This window comes from Eimeria acervulina, genomic scaffold (genome assembly GCF_000499425.1).
Source record: "Eimeria acervulina Houghton genomic scaffold, Eah_scaff212, whole genome shotgun sequence".
NCBI classification, from domain to species: domain Eukaryota; phylum Apicomplexa; class Conoidasida; order Eucoccidiorida; family Eimeriidae; genus Eimeria; species Eimeria acervulina.
Genome location: NW_013550035.1, coordinates 8,527 through 25,661, shown reverse-complemented (window position 1 = coordinate 25,661; position 17,135 = coordinate 8,527). Strand labels below are relative to the sequence as shown.

Sequence of the window (17,135 nt, the reverse complement as noted above, 5' to 3'; positions counted from 1 at the left end):
TTTGTTTATTTATTTGTTTGTTTATTTATTTGTTTTTGTTATATATATATATATATATATATATATATATATATGCATACATATGTATGTTTTTGTTATATATATATATATACATATATATATATACGCATATACATGCGTAAATATAAATATGCATATTTATGCGTTTATGCGTACATACAAATGTAGATAGATATAAATATGTACGTATATATACATAATATATATAATATATATTATATGTATACATAATATATATATGTATACATAATATATATATATATATATGTATATATATATATGTGCGTGTGTGTATTTAAATATGCAGTATATATATACATATATACATATATATACCTAAATCTAAATATACATAAATATATATATAGTATATATAAATATATATATAATAAAGGGTTTAATCGAAGAGTACTTAGCACGAGATTTGTGTGTATGTACAGTGGATGAGCGTTTGGATATAGCGAAGCAAGAAGAAGAGATATTAATCAAGTGGCGAACAGAAAATACGTTTTATAAGTCGCTGACTTTATCGCAAAACAACAAAAAATTTTCGTTCTATGACGGACCCCCCTTCGCTACAGGGCTGCCTCACTACGGACATATTCTCGCGGGCACCATCAAGGTAGCTATTCTGCTGCTGCTGCTGCTGCTGCTGCTGGTAGTGCTGCTGCTGGTGCTGGTGGTTGTGGTGCTGCTGTTGCTGGTAGTGGTGCTGCTGCTGGTAGTGGTAGTGCTGCTGCTGATAGTGTTGCTGCTGCTGGTGTGGTAGTGCTGCTGCTTCTGCTGCTGCTCCCACTGTTGCTTCTACTGCTGCTGCTGCTGCTCCCACTGCTGCTGCATTTGCTGCTGCTGCTGCTGCTGCTGCTGCAGGATGTGGTGTGTCGTTTTGCGCACCAGCGAGGGTTTTACGTAGAACGACGATTTGGCTGGGATTGCCACGGGCTGCCGATTGAATTTGAAATCGACAAAACTTTAAAAATAAACACAAAGCAGCAAGTGCTGCAGTACGGTATACCTCAGTATAATCAGCAGTGCAGGCAAGTGGATATACACCCCAAACCCTAAACCCTAAACCCTAAACCCTCAATACCCCTACAACAAACCCTAATTAGAATAGATGGGTTAAGAGAGTGGATTTCGCTGACACAGCAGCAACAGCTTCGGCTGCTGCTCCTGCTCCTGCTGCTGCTGCTGTTATGATTGCTGCTGTTGTTGCTGCTGCTGCTTCCTGTGCAGGTCAATTGTGCTGCGGTATTCAGCAGAATGGGAAAGAATCGTCGGTGAGGCTGCTGTTGCTGCTATTGCTGTTGCTGCTGCTGCTGCTGCTACTACTGCTGTTGCTGCTGCTGCTGCTACTACTGCTGTTGCTGCTGCTACTACTGCTGCTTCTGCTGTTGACTTTCTGTGTTTGTGTGTCTCTGTTTACGGTGCATTCTTCCTTGTCGTTTGTGGGTTTCTGTTGCTGCTGCTGCTGCTGTTGCTGCTGCTGCTGGGGTTTGATTTGATAGTATATCTTTTTGCTTCATTTAATATCCATAAGCATGTCCTTAGTTGTTTATTGTTTGTTTGTTTGTTTGTTTGTATTTATTTTTATATTTGTTTTTTATATTTTATATTATTTTTAATTTTATTTATATTCCTTTTTATTATTTTTTAGTTTTATCTTTTATTTGTTTATTTTTTTATATTTGTTTTGTTTGTCTGTTTGTTAAAATAGACAAATAAACAGCAGCAGTATCACTCAAACATCCTACCACTCTTCTTTATTGCTTTATTTATTTTAATTATTTTAATTATTATTTAATTTATTTATATTTATTTTATTTATTTTCTTTTAATTTATATTTGTTCAGAGCGTACGGGGCGGTGGATTGACTTCAAAGGCGGTTATAAAACTATGGATAAGAACTTCATGGAGAGTGTTTGGTGGGTGTTTAAGAAGTTGTATGAACAAGGACGCGTTTATAGAGCTTTTAAGGTGAATAAATAAGTAAATATACATATAAATATATCTTTAATTATAAATAAATAGTTTTATGTAGCATAAACACATATAGTTATTTATGCAGAGTGTTTGGTGCGTGTTTAAAATGTTGTATGAACAAGGAGGCGTTTATAGAGCTTTTAAAGTAAATAAAAATATAGATATATATATATATAGATATGTATTTAATTATATAAATGTATTAAGATATATTGAAGACAATATATAACTCTTTTTATATAAATATATAAATATAGTTATTTAAGGGTATATGTACATATATTGTTAGAATGCAGACTAATCGCTTATATGTATATTGAATATAAAATGAATATAAACTGAATATGCACTGTATGTACATACACACCACTTAAACTGAATATAAACTGAGCATAAAATAAATATAAATATCAAGTATAAATATAATTATATATAAAGTAAATAAAAAATATAAACTCAGGATACGCTCTATGTACACTGCATTTGCAGTGTATGGACACTCCATATAAGCTGCATATAAAATGAATATTAATTAAATATAATTTAAATATAAACTGAATTTAAGATGAATATAAAATGAATATAAATTTAATCTGCAGTGTACATACACCACATATGCGGTATCCATACACTGCATTTGAACAGGATCTTATATATTTATTTATATTTATTTATTTATTTATTATACTTATTTATTTTATTTATTTGTTTATAGGTGATGCCTTTCTCTACTGCATGTGGCACTCCTTTATCAAACTTCGAAGCAAATCAAAATTACAAAGACGTCAGCGACCCCTGTCTTATTGTCGCATTCAAGTAAATTTTAGCTAAACCCTAAACCCTAAACCCTAGTTCTGTCTTGGGTGGGATGCAGCTGTTGCCAGCAGCCCGCCTGTTACTGCTGATACTGCTGCTGCTGTTGTTGCTGCTCTACTCTTGCTGCTGCGGTTACTGCTGTTGCTGTGGTTGCGTCTGCTACTGCTGTTAATATTGGGGTTTCTGCTGCTGCGGCTACTCCTATTTTGCTGCTACTGCTGCCGCTATATTCCTGTTGCTGCTGAATCCCTTCTGCTGCTGCTGCTGCCACTCTTCCTGCTGCTGCTGCTGCTGATTTTCAGGTGTACAGACAACTCGTTCTTAGGAGACTCTGTTGAATTTACTATCTGGACAACCACACCCTGGACACTGCCCGCTAACTTGGCGCTGTGCGTACACCCCACGATGGTCTATGTGAAGGCTTTCATCAAACCCAGCAAGCGGTGAGGGTTTATTAGGGTTTATATTAGGGTTTATATTAGGTTTAGCAGGATTTATCAGGGTTCATGAGGGTTTACGATGGTTTATATTAGGGTTTATAAGGGTTTAGTAGGGTTTATTAGGGTATATCAGGGTTTATTACGGTTTACTAGGGTTTATGAGGGTTTACTAGGGTTTATGATTGGGGGTTAGTAGGGATTATTAGGGTTTATTAGTTTCGTAGGGTTGGGGTTTAGGAAAGAGGGTTTAGGGTTTATTAGGGTTTAGGGTGTTTTAGGATTTAGGGTGTTTTGGGGTTTAGGGTTTACTAGGGTTTAGGGTTTACTAGGGTTTAGGGTTCTGCTGGTTGTTGCTTGGGGTTTGTCTGCAGCACTCTCGTCTTCTTGAAGGAGCGCCTCGAGTGGATGTGCAAACATGCAAGTCTTAAGGGTTTAGGGTTTAGGGTTTGGGGTTTAGGGTTTCCGTTTGAGGTTGATTTGCTAACAGCCCTAAGAATTAAACATTAATTCTGTGCATATCTTCAAAAACCCTAAACGCTAAACCAAGCAATTACGTTTTGAGTTTTTTATTATCAGCTGAAGCCCTAAACCCTAAACCCTTAACACCACAAACACGCTGGGTCTTAAGGTTTAGGGTTAGGGTTTAGGATCTAGGGTTTAGGGTTTAGGGTTTGTGATATGCAGCTCAAGGTGGAAGTCTCGGATGTTGAAATTCTGTCCGAATTTCCGGGGGAGAAACTGCGCGGTGAGTCGAGGGTTTAGGGTTTAGGGTTTAGGGTTTTAAGGTGGGCTGTTGCAGCGTGTGTTGCTGCTTCTTGTTCCGCTGGTGCTCTTCTCTTTTCTGTTTTTTTTGAGTGCTGCTGTTGCTGCTGCACGTGTTGCTGTTGGTGCTGCAGCTGCTTCTGTTGCTGCTGCTGCTGCTGCTGCTGTGGTGTTGTTTGTTTGTTTGTTTTACTTGTTTGTCTGTCTATTGTTGCTGTTGTTTGCTGCTTTGTGTTCTGTTTTGTCTGCATCAAAGCTGTCTGTACACCCGAATGCGTTGGCGTTCATCAGGGTTCAGGGTTTAGGGTTTAGGGTTTAGGGTTTTGTGTCTTCAGATCTGTCTTACACCCCTGTCTTTGACTACTTCGCCTCCGGCTTCCCCTCTGCTTTTAGGGTTTGCGTAGACACCTTTGTTACGTCGGAATCTGGTAAACCCTAAACCCTAAACCCTAAACCCTGCTGGGCCTCTCGGGTCTCTCACCCTTGTAGACTTCGCTTGCAGTAGAGGCATGAGGGTTCGGGGTCTGCTGCTCCCTTTTAGGGCCTAGTATCAGGGTTTAGGGTTTAGGGTTTAAGGTTTAGGGTTTAGCGAGTGTTTGTTGCCGGGCAGTGCTTTTCTCTCCCGAAGTACAGGGCGTCACCTGCTGCTGTTGGCGCTGCTGCTGCTGCTGCCACTTCTGCTGCTGCTGCTACTGCTGCTGCTGCAGGTACTGGTATTGTACACTGCGCTCCTGCCTTCGGAGAGGATGACTATCGCGTGTGCATTGCAAACAAGTGAGGGTTTGTGAGGGTTTATGAGGGTTTATGAGGGTTCATAAGGGCCTATTAGGGCTTATGAGGGTTTCTATTGGGGTTTATATTAGGGTTTATGAGGGTTTATATTAGAGTTCATAGGGGTTTATATTAGGGTTTATATTAGGGTTTATATTAGGGTTTTTATAAGGATTTATATTAGGGTTTATTATAGGGCTTATAGGGTTTATATTAGGGTTTACTATAGCGTTTATTGTAGGGTTTACATTAGGGTTTATATTAGAGTTTATATTAGGGTTTACATTAGGGTTAATATTAGGGTCTACATTAGGGTTAATATTAGGGTTTATATTAGGGTTTATATTAGGGTTAATATTAGGGTTTATATTAGGGTTTATGAGGGTTTATGAGGGTTTATTATTTGCAGGATAATAGAAGTTGGGGGTCCTTTGGCTTGTACAATAGACGACAGCGGACATATACTTTCGAGTGTATCTTTGGGTAAAGGTTTATATTTTAAGGACAGCAATAAACTTGTTGCTGAAGAATTGAAGAAAGAAGGGAGACTATTAAGCTCGTGGAGTATAGTGCATTCATATCCTTTCTGCTGGAGATCAGACACCCCATTAGTATATAAAGCAGTAGCTTCTTGGTTTCTTAAAGTAGAGGACATGCGGCAGCAGCTGCAGCGCAGCAGCAGCAGCAGCAAGTGGGTGCCTCAGTCGTTACAAGATAAAAGATTTAATAACTGGCTAGCAGAAGCAAAAGATTGGTGCATCAGCAGAAACAGATTCTGGGGGACGCCGCTCCCTCTTTGGGTTAGCGAAGACTTCCAGCAAATCGTCTGCATAGGTATCCCTCCTGCTGCTGCTGTTGCTGCTGCTGCTGCTGTTGCTGCTGGTGCTGGTGGTAGTGCTGCTGCTGCTGCTTGTTGTGGTGCTGCTGCTGGTGGTAGTGCTGCTGCTGCTGTGGTAGTGCTGCTGCTGCTGCATCTGCTGCTGCTGTTGCATCTGCTGCTTCTGTTGCATCTGCTGCTGCATCTGCTGCTGCTGCTGCATCTGCTGCTGCATCTGCTGCTGCTGCTGCATTTGCTGCTGCAGGAAGTGTAGCAGAGCTGGAGGAGAAGTCCGGTTGTCATGTGGAGGATTTACACCGCGACGCCATCGACGATATTACAATTGCAGACCCAAGAGGACCAGAGTTTCCTCCTCTTAGAAGAGTTGAAGAAGTTAGACATCCTGCTGCTCCTGCTGCTGCTGCTGCTGCTGCTGTTGCTGCTGCTGCTCCTGCTGCTGCTGCTGCTGTTGCTGCTGCTGCTGCTGCTGCTGTTGCTGCTGCTGCTGCTGCAGGTGGTGGTGGTGCTGCTGCTGCTGCAGGTGGTGGTGCTGCTGCTGCTTCTGCAGGTGGTGGTGGTGCTGCTGCTGCTGCAGGTGGTGGTGCTGCTGCTGTTGCTGTTGTTTCGGCTGGTAGTGCTGCTGCTGTTTCTGCAGCTGATGGTGGTGTTGCTGCTGCTCTTGCTTCTCCTCGTCCTGCTATTGCATGCTGCTCTTCCGGCTGCTGCAGTTGTTTGCTGCTGCTGCTGTTTGTTGCTGCTGCAGGTCTTTGACTGTTGGTTTGAAAGCGGATCGATGCCGTATGCACAGCTGCACTATCCCTTCGAAAACAAAGAGAGAGTAAGACTGCTGCACCTGCTGCTGCTGCTGTTGCAGCTGTTCCCGATGCTGTTGCTGTTGCTCCTGCTGCTGCTGTTTGTTGGTGTTGCTGCTCCTCCTGCTGCATTTGCTGCCACTGCTGCATTTGCTGCTGCTACTACATTTGCTGCTGCTGCTGCATTTGCTGCATTTGCTGCTGCACTTGCTGCTGCTGCTGCATTTGCTGCTGCTGCTGCTGCTGCATTTGCTGCATTTGCTGCTGCAGTTTGAAGAGACATTCCCTGCAGATTTCGTTGCTGAGGGTTTGGATCAAACTCGCGGTTGGTTTTATACGATGTTAGTAATATCGACAGCTTTATTCAACAAACCCCCCTTCAAGAACCTCATTGCAAACGGTACAGCAACAGCAGCAGCAGCAGCAGCAGCAGCAACAGCAGCAGCAGCAGCAACAGCAGCAGAGGTGGCAGTGACAGTAGTAGCTGTATCTTCAGCCTTTTGCTGCCGTTATAGATGTTACGTATTTGAGCATGTGCCGCTGTATTTGCTGCTGCTGCATTTTTTGCTGCTGTTGCTGCATTTCCTGCTGCTGCAATTGTTGTTTGATTTTCTGCTGCTGTATTTGCTGCTGGCGGTGCTATGTTTGCTGCTGCTGGTGCTCTATTTGCTGCTACTGCTTTTTGTATTTGCTGCTGTTTGTGTTTGGCTTTATTAGGTTTAGTATTAGCTGCTGATGGACGTAAGATGAGCAAACGGCTGCAGAATTATCCAGCCATTGAAGAAGTTGTAAACGCATTTGGTGCAGATCCTCTTCGGCTGTATTTGCTTAACTCTCCTGTTGTTAAAGGAGAGACTCTAAACTTTAAACAAGAAGGAGTTAAAGATATTATTAAAGATGTGCTGCTGCCCTGGTATCATGCCACAAGGTAAGACACTTCTCCTGCTGCTGTTGCTGCTGCTGTTGCTGCTGCTGCTGCTGCTGTTGTGGTATCATGATATGCGGTCAGTAGCTTCTTTTGCTGCTGCTGGTTGTGATGCTGCAGCAACTGGAAGTGCTGCTTTTGTTATTGCTGCTGGTAGTGCTGCTGCTGCTGCTCCTGCTGCTCTTTTTGTTGCTGGATACTGTTGTTCCTGCTGCTGCTGCTCCTAATACTGGTGCTGCTGCTCCTCATACTGCTGCTGCTGCTTCGGCTTGTCCTGCTGCTGCTGCTGCATGCAGGTTCTTTATTCAAGAAGTGATTAGATATGAGTCAAAGACAAAAAGAAAGTTTGAAGTTGCGACGGAAGAAGCAGAGAAAAACAGAAAAAATTGCATGGATAGGTGGATCCTCTCTGAGACCCAGCGCACTGTAAAGGTATTTAACTAATTATTTAATTTTTATTTATTTATTTATTTATTTATTTATTTATTTATTTGTTTATTTATCTTATTTGTTTGTTCGTTTGTTCGTTTGTTTGATTGTTATTTGGGTTTTGAGTAAACCTACATTTGTCTGGATCCGCTGCTGTTGCTGCTGCTGTTGCTGTTGCTGTTGCTGCTGTTGCTGCTGCTGCTGCTGCAGTTCGTGAAGGAGGAGATTGAAGCCTACCGTCTGTACACCCTGGTGCCTCAACTCCTTTCCTTCCTTGAGCTCCTCACTAACTGGTGACTCGCTAAACCCTAAACCCTAACAAAACCCTAAACCCTAAACCCTAGCTCAGCCCTAAACCCTAAACCCTAGCTAAACCGTAAACCCTAACTAAACCATAACTACAGCCTACCCAAACCCTAAACCATAAACACTGAATAAAATTTAAGTGTATTCTAGATCCTTACTAAACTGCAACCCTTAAGGAAGCCCTAAACCCTGTCTAAACCCTCTTCATCAAACCCTAAACCCTAATAGCCACACTTTACGGTGCCGGTGTTGAAACCCTCACTCAATCCCTACGAATTTCAGTCCCTTAAACCCTAGCCCGCTAAACCCTAAACCCTTAACTGCTTTCTATTTCCTGTTTCTTTTCTTCTTTTCTTTCTTTTCTTTCTTTCAGGTATTTGCGTTTAAATAGAGATCGTATGAGAGGAGCTGCAGGCCCAGAAGAAACTCTAGAGGCATTGCAAACCCTTTTCTCTGTTCTTCTCACCACCATAGTATATATGGTTCGTAAACCCTAAACCCTAAACCCTAATTATCTACATCGCCTGCACATATCCCTAAGGAAGCGGCCATCTCCACTCTTAGCATTTGAGGGTTTAGGGTTCAGAGTCTAGGGTTTAGGGTTTAGGGTTTGCGGAATAGGGTTTAGAGTCCTTTGTTTTCGGTTTAGGGTTTAGGGTTTGCAGTAAATATTTGCATTTGAGAATTTCAGGGTTTAGGGTTTAGGGTTTAGGGTTTGTGGTTTGTTTTAAGGCTCCTTTAACTCCTTTCATGAGCGAGTTTCTCTACCAAGCCCTTAAAAAGGGTTTACCTTCCTCTCATCATTTATATGCTGAGAGCGTTCATTTTGTTTTGCTGCCGCCGCCTAAAGACGAACTGAGAGATGAAAGAGTTGAAGAAAAAATGAAGCGCATGCAAAGCGGTAAAGAAACGGCAACTGCTGCTTCTGCTGCTGCTGCTGCTCCCTCTGCTGCTGCTGCTGCTCCCTCTGCTGCTGCTCCTGCTGTATGCGCATGCAGCAGTTTCTCTTTGTCTCCTTTCTCTCTTTCTCTCTCTTCCTTTCTCCCTCTCTCTCTGTCTATAGTATATATATATATATATATATTTATATTTATATTTATATTTATATTTATTTGTTTTTGTTGTTTTACAGTGATAATAATGGGTCGGACGCTGAGAGAAAGAAGAAAAGTGCCGCTGAAGACTCCTGTCTCGTTGCTTCGCTGTCTCGTCTCCAATGAACAGCACTCCACAGACCTGCAGGAGACAGAAAATTATATTAGAGTAAGATAATATATATATATATATATGTTTATTATATTTATATATAAGCTGCATTTTTTTGTATATTACATTGTAGTCTGCATCATTTAATTATTATTTGGTGTGTTTGTGTGTTTATTTAAAATTTCTTTTTAGGAGGAATTGAACGCGTGCGAGATGGAGGTCTCAGTTGACAAGTCAGAGGCCCCGTTGTCTCTAACTCTGAATTTTAAGGCTCTGGGGCCCCGTGTAGGAAAGGCGCTGCAGCAGCTGCAAGCAGCAGCAAAGTGCTGCTCTCAAGAGCAGCTTAGAAGGTTTGAAAAAGAAGGACAGATTGAAGTAGCAGGAATGATACTGTCTGCTGATGATGCGTTCATACAAAGAGAAACGCCAAAGGTCGATAACCCAAACCTCGCTGTACACTGCGACAGGTAGGGTTTAGGGTTTAGGGTTCAGGGTTTGGTGGGGTAGGATACCCAGGGCAGCGGTTGGTAGTGTGTTTACTGTGTGGGAGTATTGAAAACTCGCCAGTTAAAGTTTAGGGTTTAGGGTTTAGGGTTTAGGGTTTAGGGTTTAGGGTTTGGGGTGTATGCGCACTTCACGGCTGCTTCCTTCAGCAGGAAAAAATGCATTGGTTTTGTTTTAGGGTTTAGGGTTTTAGGGTTTGATTGTAGATTGGTTTGTGCTGTGCTGTGCTGCTATTATTGCTTACTCTCTCCATCTGTTTATCTATGTGTTTCTTCTTTTTTATTTGCTGCTCTTTGCTTTTCTAGATCTGCTGTTGTTATAATGGACTTCACCGAAGACCCCGCGTTGCAGCGCAAGGCCGTAGCGAGGGAGGTATGTAGTTGCTGCTGCTGCTGCTGGTGCTGTTGCTGTTGCTTCTTCCAGCAGCAACAGTTGCTGTTGCTGCTTGCAGCAGGTGGATGGAGGGCTGCTGTTATTGCTGCTCTTTTATTTTTTCCTGCGGTGTTTGCAGATCGCTAATCGTGTGCAGAAGCTGAGAAAACAGGTGCTGTTTTTAAACCTAAACTCTTATTAAGCCCTAAACCCTCATTAAACCCTAAACCCTCATTAAACCCTAAACCCTAATTAAACGTGCAGATATAGCTGTGTGTGTGCAGCGAGTTTTTGTTTGTCTTAGCTAACATCTGGTTGATGATAGGGAGGGGGAAGTATATACAGCTAAGGTTTGCAGCGTGTATGTGTTGATTGGGGTGTATGTACAGCTGCAGCTGCAGCAGCATGACGAGGTTTTGATGTTTGCTTCATCCACTGACGCTTCTTTATCTGTTGTTTTGCAAGAAGAAGCAGAGTATATTGCAAATTGTTTAAGAAGACCTTTAAGGAAATGGCCGGGAGATAAACACGTAGAAGATAGCGAAATTATGCATCAAGACACATACACCGTAGCGGGTTCTCCTCTTACTCTTACTTTTGTTAAGAATTGAGGTGTATATACACCACAGGCCTTAATAATAATAAGATTAAGCGCAGCATATAAGCCACGGTGTATATACACTACGGTTTATATGCAAATTTACATACACCTCCTGCAACGATATTAAACAACAAAATGCATGCATTGCTAAATATGCGCATCTGTATATCTCTAATAAATCTGTATGTACATTTATATATGTAGTTATTTATATATATTTATGTATATGCATTTACATATATATATATATATATTTGTTTGTACAAGCCTGTATAACGCATTGCAAGTGCAGTGCAGTTAAGGGTTTCTTTTTGTTGAGTATAATTTCATACTCTGCATTTTTTCTTTTCATTTTACTCCTTTTGCATGGGGCTACCTAAATATCTTGCCTTCGGGTGTATGTACACCTGATGAATTCTTCTTCAGGGTCTGTAGGGGTTTAGAGATTGTGTGTTGTTCGTGTCTAGCTAGCTGCAACCTTGCTAGCTAGCTAGCTAGCTAGCTAGCAAGGATTTTGTTAATTGGCAGGAGCTAGCTGGCTAGCTAGCTAGCTAGCTAGCTGGAGGCGGCCCCAGGGTGTACATGCACCTCGCGCAGCTGTCGTTCTCTATACCGAAAACTCTTGTCTTTTAAAAGCAACATAAAATTAAGTGATGTAATTAAAAGACCCTTAAGAGACCCCTATCAGCAGCACTTGCTGCTGCGTTTGCTGCTTCTGCTGCAGCAGCAGTTGCTGCAGCAAGCGCTTGTGTTGTAACTTGCTGCTGCTGCTGCTGCTGCTGCAAATTACTCTAGGTAGTAATGCACTTTAAGATTCCTTTATTCGTATCTGGAGGACCAGTAGATGATGAGGCTCGCAAGAGAAAATCGCCGCATATATATATATATATATATATATATCTACGTATATATATTAGATAACTCTATTTAGGCTGCCTACCCTTTTGCATCGCAGCTGCATCATCTAATGCATATTGTATTTGCTTTTGATGTAGACAAACAAATCAATAATAAATATATATATATATATATAATAACAAATGCAAATAATAAATATACATAAAAATATAAACATAATTACAACTTTAATTATACATATAAATATATATAAATATTGTTTAATTATAAATATAAATATATACAGCTGCGTGTTAAGTACGGGCACCGGGGATCGAACCCGGGATCTTCTGCGTGTTAGGCAGACGTCATAGCCACTAGACCATGCCCGCTTCGTGTGAAGTGGTGTATTCAACATAACGAATAATATCTTTATTTATTTATTTGTTTATTTATTTGTTTATTTATTTATTTATTTAATTTAATTTATCTAGTTTGTTTGTTATTTAGATAGCAGTATGTAGATATATAAATATGTATGTATATATATAAATGAATACATCCAAATATGTATAATGATAAACATATATATAAGAATAAGCAAATAAATAGATACATATAAAAGTTATTTAATTGTATTAATTAGTAATAGTAATGAAATAAATAATAAACAAAAAGAAGATAAACAAATAGACAACTGCGCCAGTAATTGTATGAAAACAGATGCAGTAATAATTCGAAGTAAGGTGGTGATGCGCCGCAAATTAAATAAATAACAAATAATAAACAATAAATAAATAAATAAATAAATTTACTTGAAGTTCAGTGAATACGATAATATATTATATAAACAGATATGGTTTAGACAGAAACGAATATGTATATTTAATACATATATTGTTTGAGATGGTTTTCCTGTGTATATTCTTTTTAGCTCGTATAAACTTATTACATGCAGATTTAATTATCTTCTGTTTACTTCCTTTAGACAAATACACCGCTGTTTTAGTTATATTTGCATTACTAAGCAGCAGCAGCAGCAGCAGCAGCAACAGCAGCAGCAGCAGCAGCAGCAGCGCTGTATGCATGCACATTCTTCGGGGGCCCCCCACATGTCTTTGAAGTCGTTTATATTGAATTTTTCCGTGAATAAGAAAAGGTATATTTAATTAAATAAATTGCATGCAATAAGAGCCCCAAACATTTAATTGTAACAAGGAAAAAGCAGAGAAAAGTTTAAAAATTTATAAGCTGCTGCTGCTGTTTACAACAACCCGAACACAGCACCCACCGCTCTCTTAGGGGTTAGAAGCAGCAGGGGGCCCTCTCTTTGTTTTTGTTTGTTTTTCTTTGAATACCTCAATTAAATAAAGTATATAAGCGGAATTAATTGTATATATTAAAGCATATTTTATTTGCTTTTCTCTCGTCTACCGAGCAGTATAAGCCGTCTTCTGCTACAAGAAACCTAAATAAAAAAGAAAGACTCAAATGAAACATTTTTATGTATTTCTTTCTTTTTAATATTTCATATTTTCTTTATTTGTGAGGCTTTTAAACTAATCAACAGCAGCAGTGATGAGGGAAGCCCCCCGTAAACCCTAAACCCTAAACCCTAGACCCTAGCGCGCTCCCTAAACCCTATATTTCCTCTTTATTATACCTCTACTCATCGAGAAAAGGCTTTAAAATAAAGACATGGGTCTCCTTCTCCCTGAACCAATCCCTAATGATGCAGATGTCTCTGCTGCCGCTCTCCGCTTCTACTACGGTAAGCTCACTGGTTTACGGTTTAGGGTTTAGGGTTTAGGGTTTAGGGTTTCGATTTGCCGACATGACCAACCTAACATATGAATCTTGTGGTTTAGGGTTTAGGGTTTAGGGTTTTGTGTGCAATTCTTGTTTTCTAAACTTCCCTCGCATCTTCCTGTCCCTAGCGTCGAAGATTGAGGGTTTAGGGTTTAGGGTTTAGGGTTTGTGTATTTCAGAGCATCTGTTTCCCTTTGAAGAGCTGCAACGATGGCTATCTTATAAAAATTCTCCTTCCGGTGTACAGACAGCTCTCAACGACCCCGAGTTTATTTCTAAAAGAGAGTTTTGTTTGACTTGCAAACGAAAAGATGCAAAAGATGAAGAATTCTTCATGCGATGGCAGGTAAATTATTTAAAATATATATATATCTTTATATATTATATATATTACATATATATGCATATATATATATATGCATGTATACATATGTACATGTATATATATATATATGTATATATATGCATACATAAATATATGCATATACATACATACATATATATATATATATATATATATCTGTCGGATGTTTCGTTTGCATTAGTTAATTAATAAACTAATGAATCAATCAGTTAACGAATTAATTAATTTATTTATTTATTTATTTATGTATTTGAATGCATTAGGGTTTCGTCTCTTTACAAGCTTTACGCGAGCGTCTGCTGTCTTTATCGGATGTTTTCTGTCATAAGTTTGATTTGGGCGGGGTGTACGTACACCCCGTAGCTCAAAAGGAAACTCACGGGGTGTTATTTAAACCCCAGCAAAAAGAATTAGTCTTCGATATCGATATGAATGATTATGATGCTATTAGAACATGCTGCAAAGATAAAAAAGTCTGCAAAAAATGCTGGTAAGAATAAAATACTTAGGGTTTAGGGTTTAGGGTTTAGGGTTTCACCCTTCGCCGCTGTGGGGCTAACACTGACGGCATTTGGGTGGAGGGTTTAGGGTGTAGGGTTTAGGGTTTACGGCTTGCGGGGTTTAGGGCGTAGAACGTAGGAATTAAGGTTTTGGTTTCGGGGTTTAGGGTTTAGGATTTAGGGTTTCCGGGTTTAGGGTTTAGGGTTTAGGGTTTTTAGCGTTTAGGGTTCCGGATATCGGGTCTAGGGTTTAGGGTTTGCGGTTTACGGCTTAGCGTCCATGGTTTCCTCGTGTAGGATTTAGGGTTTAGGGTTTAGGGTTTGTTTAGGGTATCCGGGTTTAGGGTTTAGGGTTTAGGGTTTAGGGTTTGCAGGCGGTTTTTATCAGTGGCGGTTCGTTTGCTTGAAGCGGCACTACGTGAAGATTTTGGATATAAACAAATTTTCTGGGTCTTCTCAGGAAGAAGAGGAATTCATGCTTGGGTATACATTTGCTGCTGCTGTTGCTGCTGTTCTTGTTGCTGCTGCTGGTCTTGCTGCTGTTGCTGCTGCTGGTCGTGCTGTTGCTGTTGCTGGTCTTGCTGCTGTTGCTGCTGCTGGTCTTTCAGCTGTTGCTTCTGGTGTTGTTGCTGCTGCTGTTTTCGTTGCTGTTGCTTCTGTTGCTGCTCTTTGCTGCAACAGTATGTGCTGCCTTTTGTTAACTCTTTCGCTGCAGCAGCTGCAGGCTGAAGACATCTGCTGCTGCTGCTGCTGCTGCTGCTGCTGTGTTTAGATTTGCGACACAGACGCTCGTCTGCTGCCAAATGAAAGCCGCGGCCAACTGGCGGAGTACCTGAACCTCCTCACTGTAAACCCTAAACCCTAAACCCTCATCAAACCCTAAACCCTCATCAAACCCTAAACCCTAATTCCCTCCTCCCTAAACCCCAAACCCTCCTCTTTGAACCCTAAACCCTTAGGTGTGCCTCTCTAAACCCTAAACCCTCATTTCACCACCCCTAAACCCTCATTTCTTCTTCCTTTGCATCCGGCTGTTGTTAGCTGCAATCCTCTTCACTGGATGCTGAAAAGATTAGGGTTTAGGGTTTAGGGTTTAGGGTTTTTGTCTGCAGGGCTCAGACCAGCAGGCGAAGAAGATTAACTTATGGGGCAAAACCCAGCACCCTTCTGTTGAGTGAGTTGGTTATTTCTGCTGTTGCTGCTAGCTGCTGCTGCTGTTGCTAGCTGCTGTTGCTGCTAGCTGCTGCTGCTGTCGCTTCAACAGCTGCTGCTTGTGCTGCGTGTGTTTCTAGTTGTGCATCTGCTGCTGCCGCTTTGTCTGCTGTTGTTGTTATTAGTTTTGCTGCTGCTGTTGCTAGTGCTGCTGCTGCTGTTGTTGTTCGTTTTGCTGCTGCTGTTGTTACTAGAGCTGCTGTGGCTAGTGCTGCTGCTGCTGCTGCTGCTGCAGGCGGGCCTTTCAAATAGCGTACAGACACTTCAACCGCATATTGGAGGAGCAGGATTTCTTTTTTGCTGCTGAAGGAGACAAGCAGCTGCAGCAGCTAATGGAGTACCTCCCAGGAGACAGCAGCAGCAGCAACAGCAACAGCAACAACAGCAACAGCAGCAACAGCAGCGGGTTCGGTGGTGGTGCAGCACGAGGGTTTGGTGCTTCAACAAAGTCGCGGAGTGCAGCAGCAGCAGCAGCAGCAGCAGGACTACGGCAGCAAGTTATGTCTTGCATTCAAGAGGTTAAAGCAGCAAAAAGTGCAGATACACCTCAAAACAGCAAAAGTGCTGCTCTATTTGAGAAAATATGCAGACTCGTTAATTGCCAGACACCCGCTGCTGCTGCTGCTGCTCCTGCTGACGGTGCAGCAGCAGCAGCAGCAGCAAGAGAGACGGAAGCAGTACCTACTTTCATCAAGGAGATTGTTCTGGCGTTTTCTTATCCAAGGCTCGATATCAACGTCAGGTCGGCTAAACCCTAAACCCTCATAAACCCTAAATCCTCATAAACCCTAAACCCTCATAAACCCTAAACTCTCATCAACCCTAAACCCTCATAAACCATACACCCTCATAAGCCCTAAACCCTCATAAACTTCAAACCCTCATATTCCTAAACCCTCATAAGCCCTAACCCACCGTAAACCCTAAACCCTTATAAACCTTAAACCCCCATAAATCCTAAACCCTCATCAACCCTAAACCCTATTTGAACTGCCAAAGTCTTTAAACCTGAGCTTAGAAAAGACCCGCTTGAACTGAATCCTTCGCTGTCTAGGCAGATTTAACCCCAAACCCTAAACCCTAGAGCTAAACCCTCAACTGATATTTGGCAGCGAACGTACAGCAGCACGATCCGTTCTTTCGAGGGTTTACAGCTCATGGGTGTTCCTGCTGCTGCTGCTGCTGCTGCTGCTGCTGCTGCAGTAAGGATATCGGCCATCTTCTCAAGGCACCGTTTTGCATACACCACGGCACAGGTAACCAGAGTTGCTGCTGATGGTTTAGGGTTTAGGGTTTAGGGTTTAGGGTTTAGGCTTTGAGTTTAGGGCTTAGGGTTAGAGGCTCTGCTTCACACGAAACACCCGCTGTCTCAGTTTATTTGCTGCAGCTAGAAGGAACTCGACTGCTGCTTCTGCTGCTGCTGCTACTTGTGTGGGTGCTGCTGCTATGATTCCTGCTGCTGCTGCTATGGCTGGTGCTGCTATTGCTGCTGCTGCTATTGCTGCTGCTGCTATGGCTGCTGCTGCTATGGATGGTGCTGCTATTGCTGCTGCTGCTGTTGCTGCTGCTGCAGGTCGGGTGTGTGTGCCGATTGATTTGAAAGAGTTGGATGATTTCGATCCTCAGCGGGTCCCCACGCTCAGTAAA

The 17,135-nt window shown here is 41.6% G+C and overlaps 2 protein-coding genes across 2 annotated transcripts in view; both read left to right on the top strand.

Annotated features, from left to right (window-relative positions):
• Positions 1 to 10,776, top strand: part of EAH_00025820 (isoleucine-tRNA synthetase, putative) — a gene marked incomplete at both ends in the record, with an annotated part of 12,916 nt that extends 2,140 nt beyond the window's left edge. Inside the window, 24 exons of the mRNA XM_013396590.1 lie at positions 462 to 643; positions 892 to 1,025; positions 1,258 to 1,301; positions 1,875 to 1,999; positions 2,721 to 2,821; positions 3,124 to 3,264; positions 3,633 to 3,705; positions 3,946 to 4,006; positions 4,359 to 4,451; positions 4,731 to 4,797; positions 5,204 to 5,628; positions 5,877 to 6,004; positions 6,375 to 6,449; positions 6,694 to 6,823; positions 7,141 to 7,351; positions 7,645 to 7,780; positions 7,988 to 8,070; positions 8,457 to 8,556; positions 8,816 to 8,984; positions 9,216 to 9,346; positions 9,482 to 9,756; positions 10,099 to 10,165; positions 10,305 to 10,337; positions 10,555 to 10,776. Coding sequence (XP_013252044.1) covers positions 462 to 643; positions 892 to 1,025; positions 1,258 to 1,301; positions 1,875 to 1,999; positions 2,721 to 2,821; positions 3,124 to 3,264; positions 3,633 to 3,705; positions 3,946 to 4,006; positions 4,359 to 4,451; positions 4,731 to 4,797; positions 5,204 to 5,628; positions 5,877 to 6,004; positions 6,375 to 6,449; positions 6,694 to 6,823; positions 7,141 to 7,351; positions 7,645 to 7,780; positions 7,988 to 8,070; positions 8,457 to 8,556; positions 8,816 to 8,984; positions 9,216 to 9,346; positions 9,482 to 9,756; positions 10,099 to 10,165; positions 10,305 to 10,337; positions 10,555 to 10,776 — 3,206 coding nt within the window. The remainder of the gene's footprint in view (positions 1 to 461; positions 644 to 891; positions 1,026 to 1,257; positions 1,302 to 1,874; positions 2,000 to 2,720; positions 2,822 to 3,123; positions 3,265 to 3,632; positions 3,706 to 3,945; positions 4,007 to 4,358; positions 4,452 to 4,730; positions 4,798 to 5,203; positions 5,629 to 5,876; positions 6,005 to 6,374; positions 6,450 to 6,693; positions 6,824 to 7,140; positions 7,352 to 7,644; positions 7,781 to 7,987; positions 8,071 to 8,456; positions 8,557 to 8,815; positions 8,985 to 9,215; positions 9,347 to 9,481; positions 9,757 to 10,098; positions 10,166 to 10,304; positions 10,338 to 10,554) is intronic.
• A 2,525-nt stretch (positions 10,777 to 13,301) lies between these two features.
• Positions 13,302 to 16,807, top strand: EAH_00025810 (DNA primase small subunit, putative; the record flags this gene model as incomplete). Its single annotated transcript, XM_013396589.1, has 8 exons — positions 13,302 to 13,374; positions 13,592 to 13,758; positions 14,040 to 14,266; positions 14,651 to 14,759; positions 15,049 to 15,123; positions 15,389 to 15,450; positions 15,724 to 16,230; positions 16,801 to 16,807. The coding sequence occupies 8 exons, from the start codon at positions 13,302 to 13,304 to the stop codon at positions 16,805 to 16,807; spliced, it is 1,227 nt and encodes a 408-aa protein (XP_013252043.1).
• Positions 16,808 to 17,135: the final 328 nt, after the last annotated feature.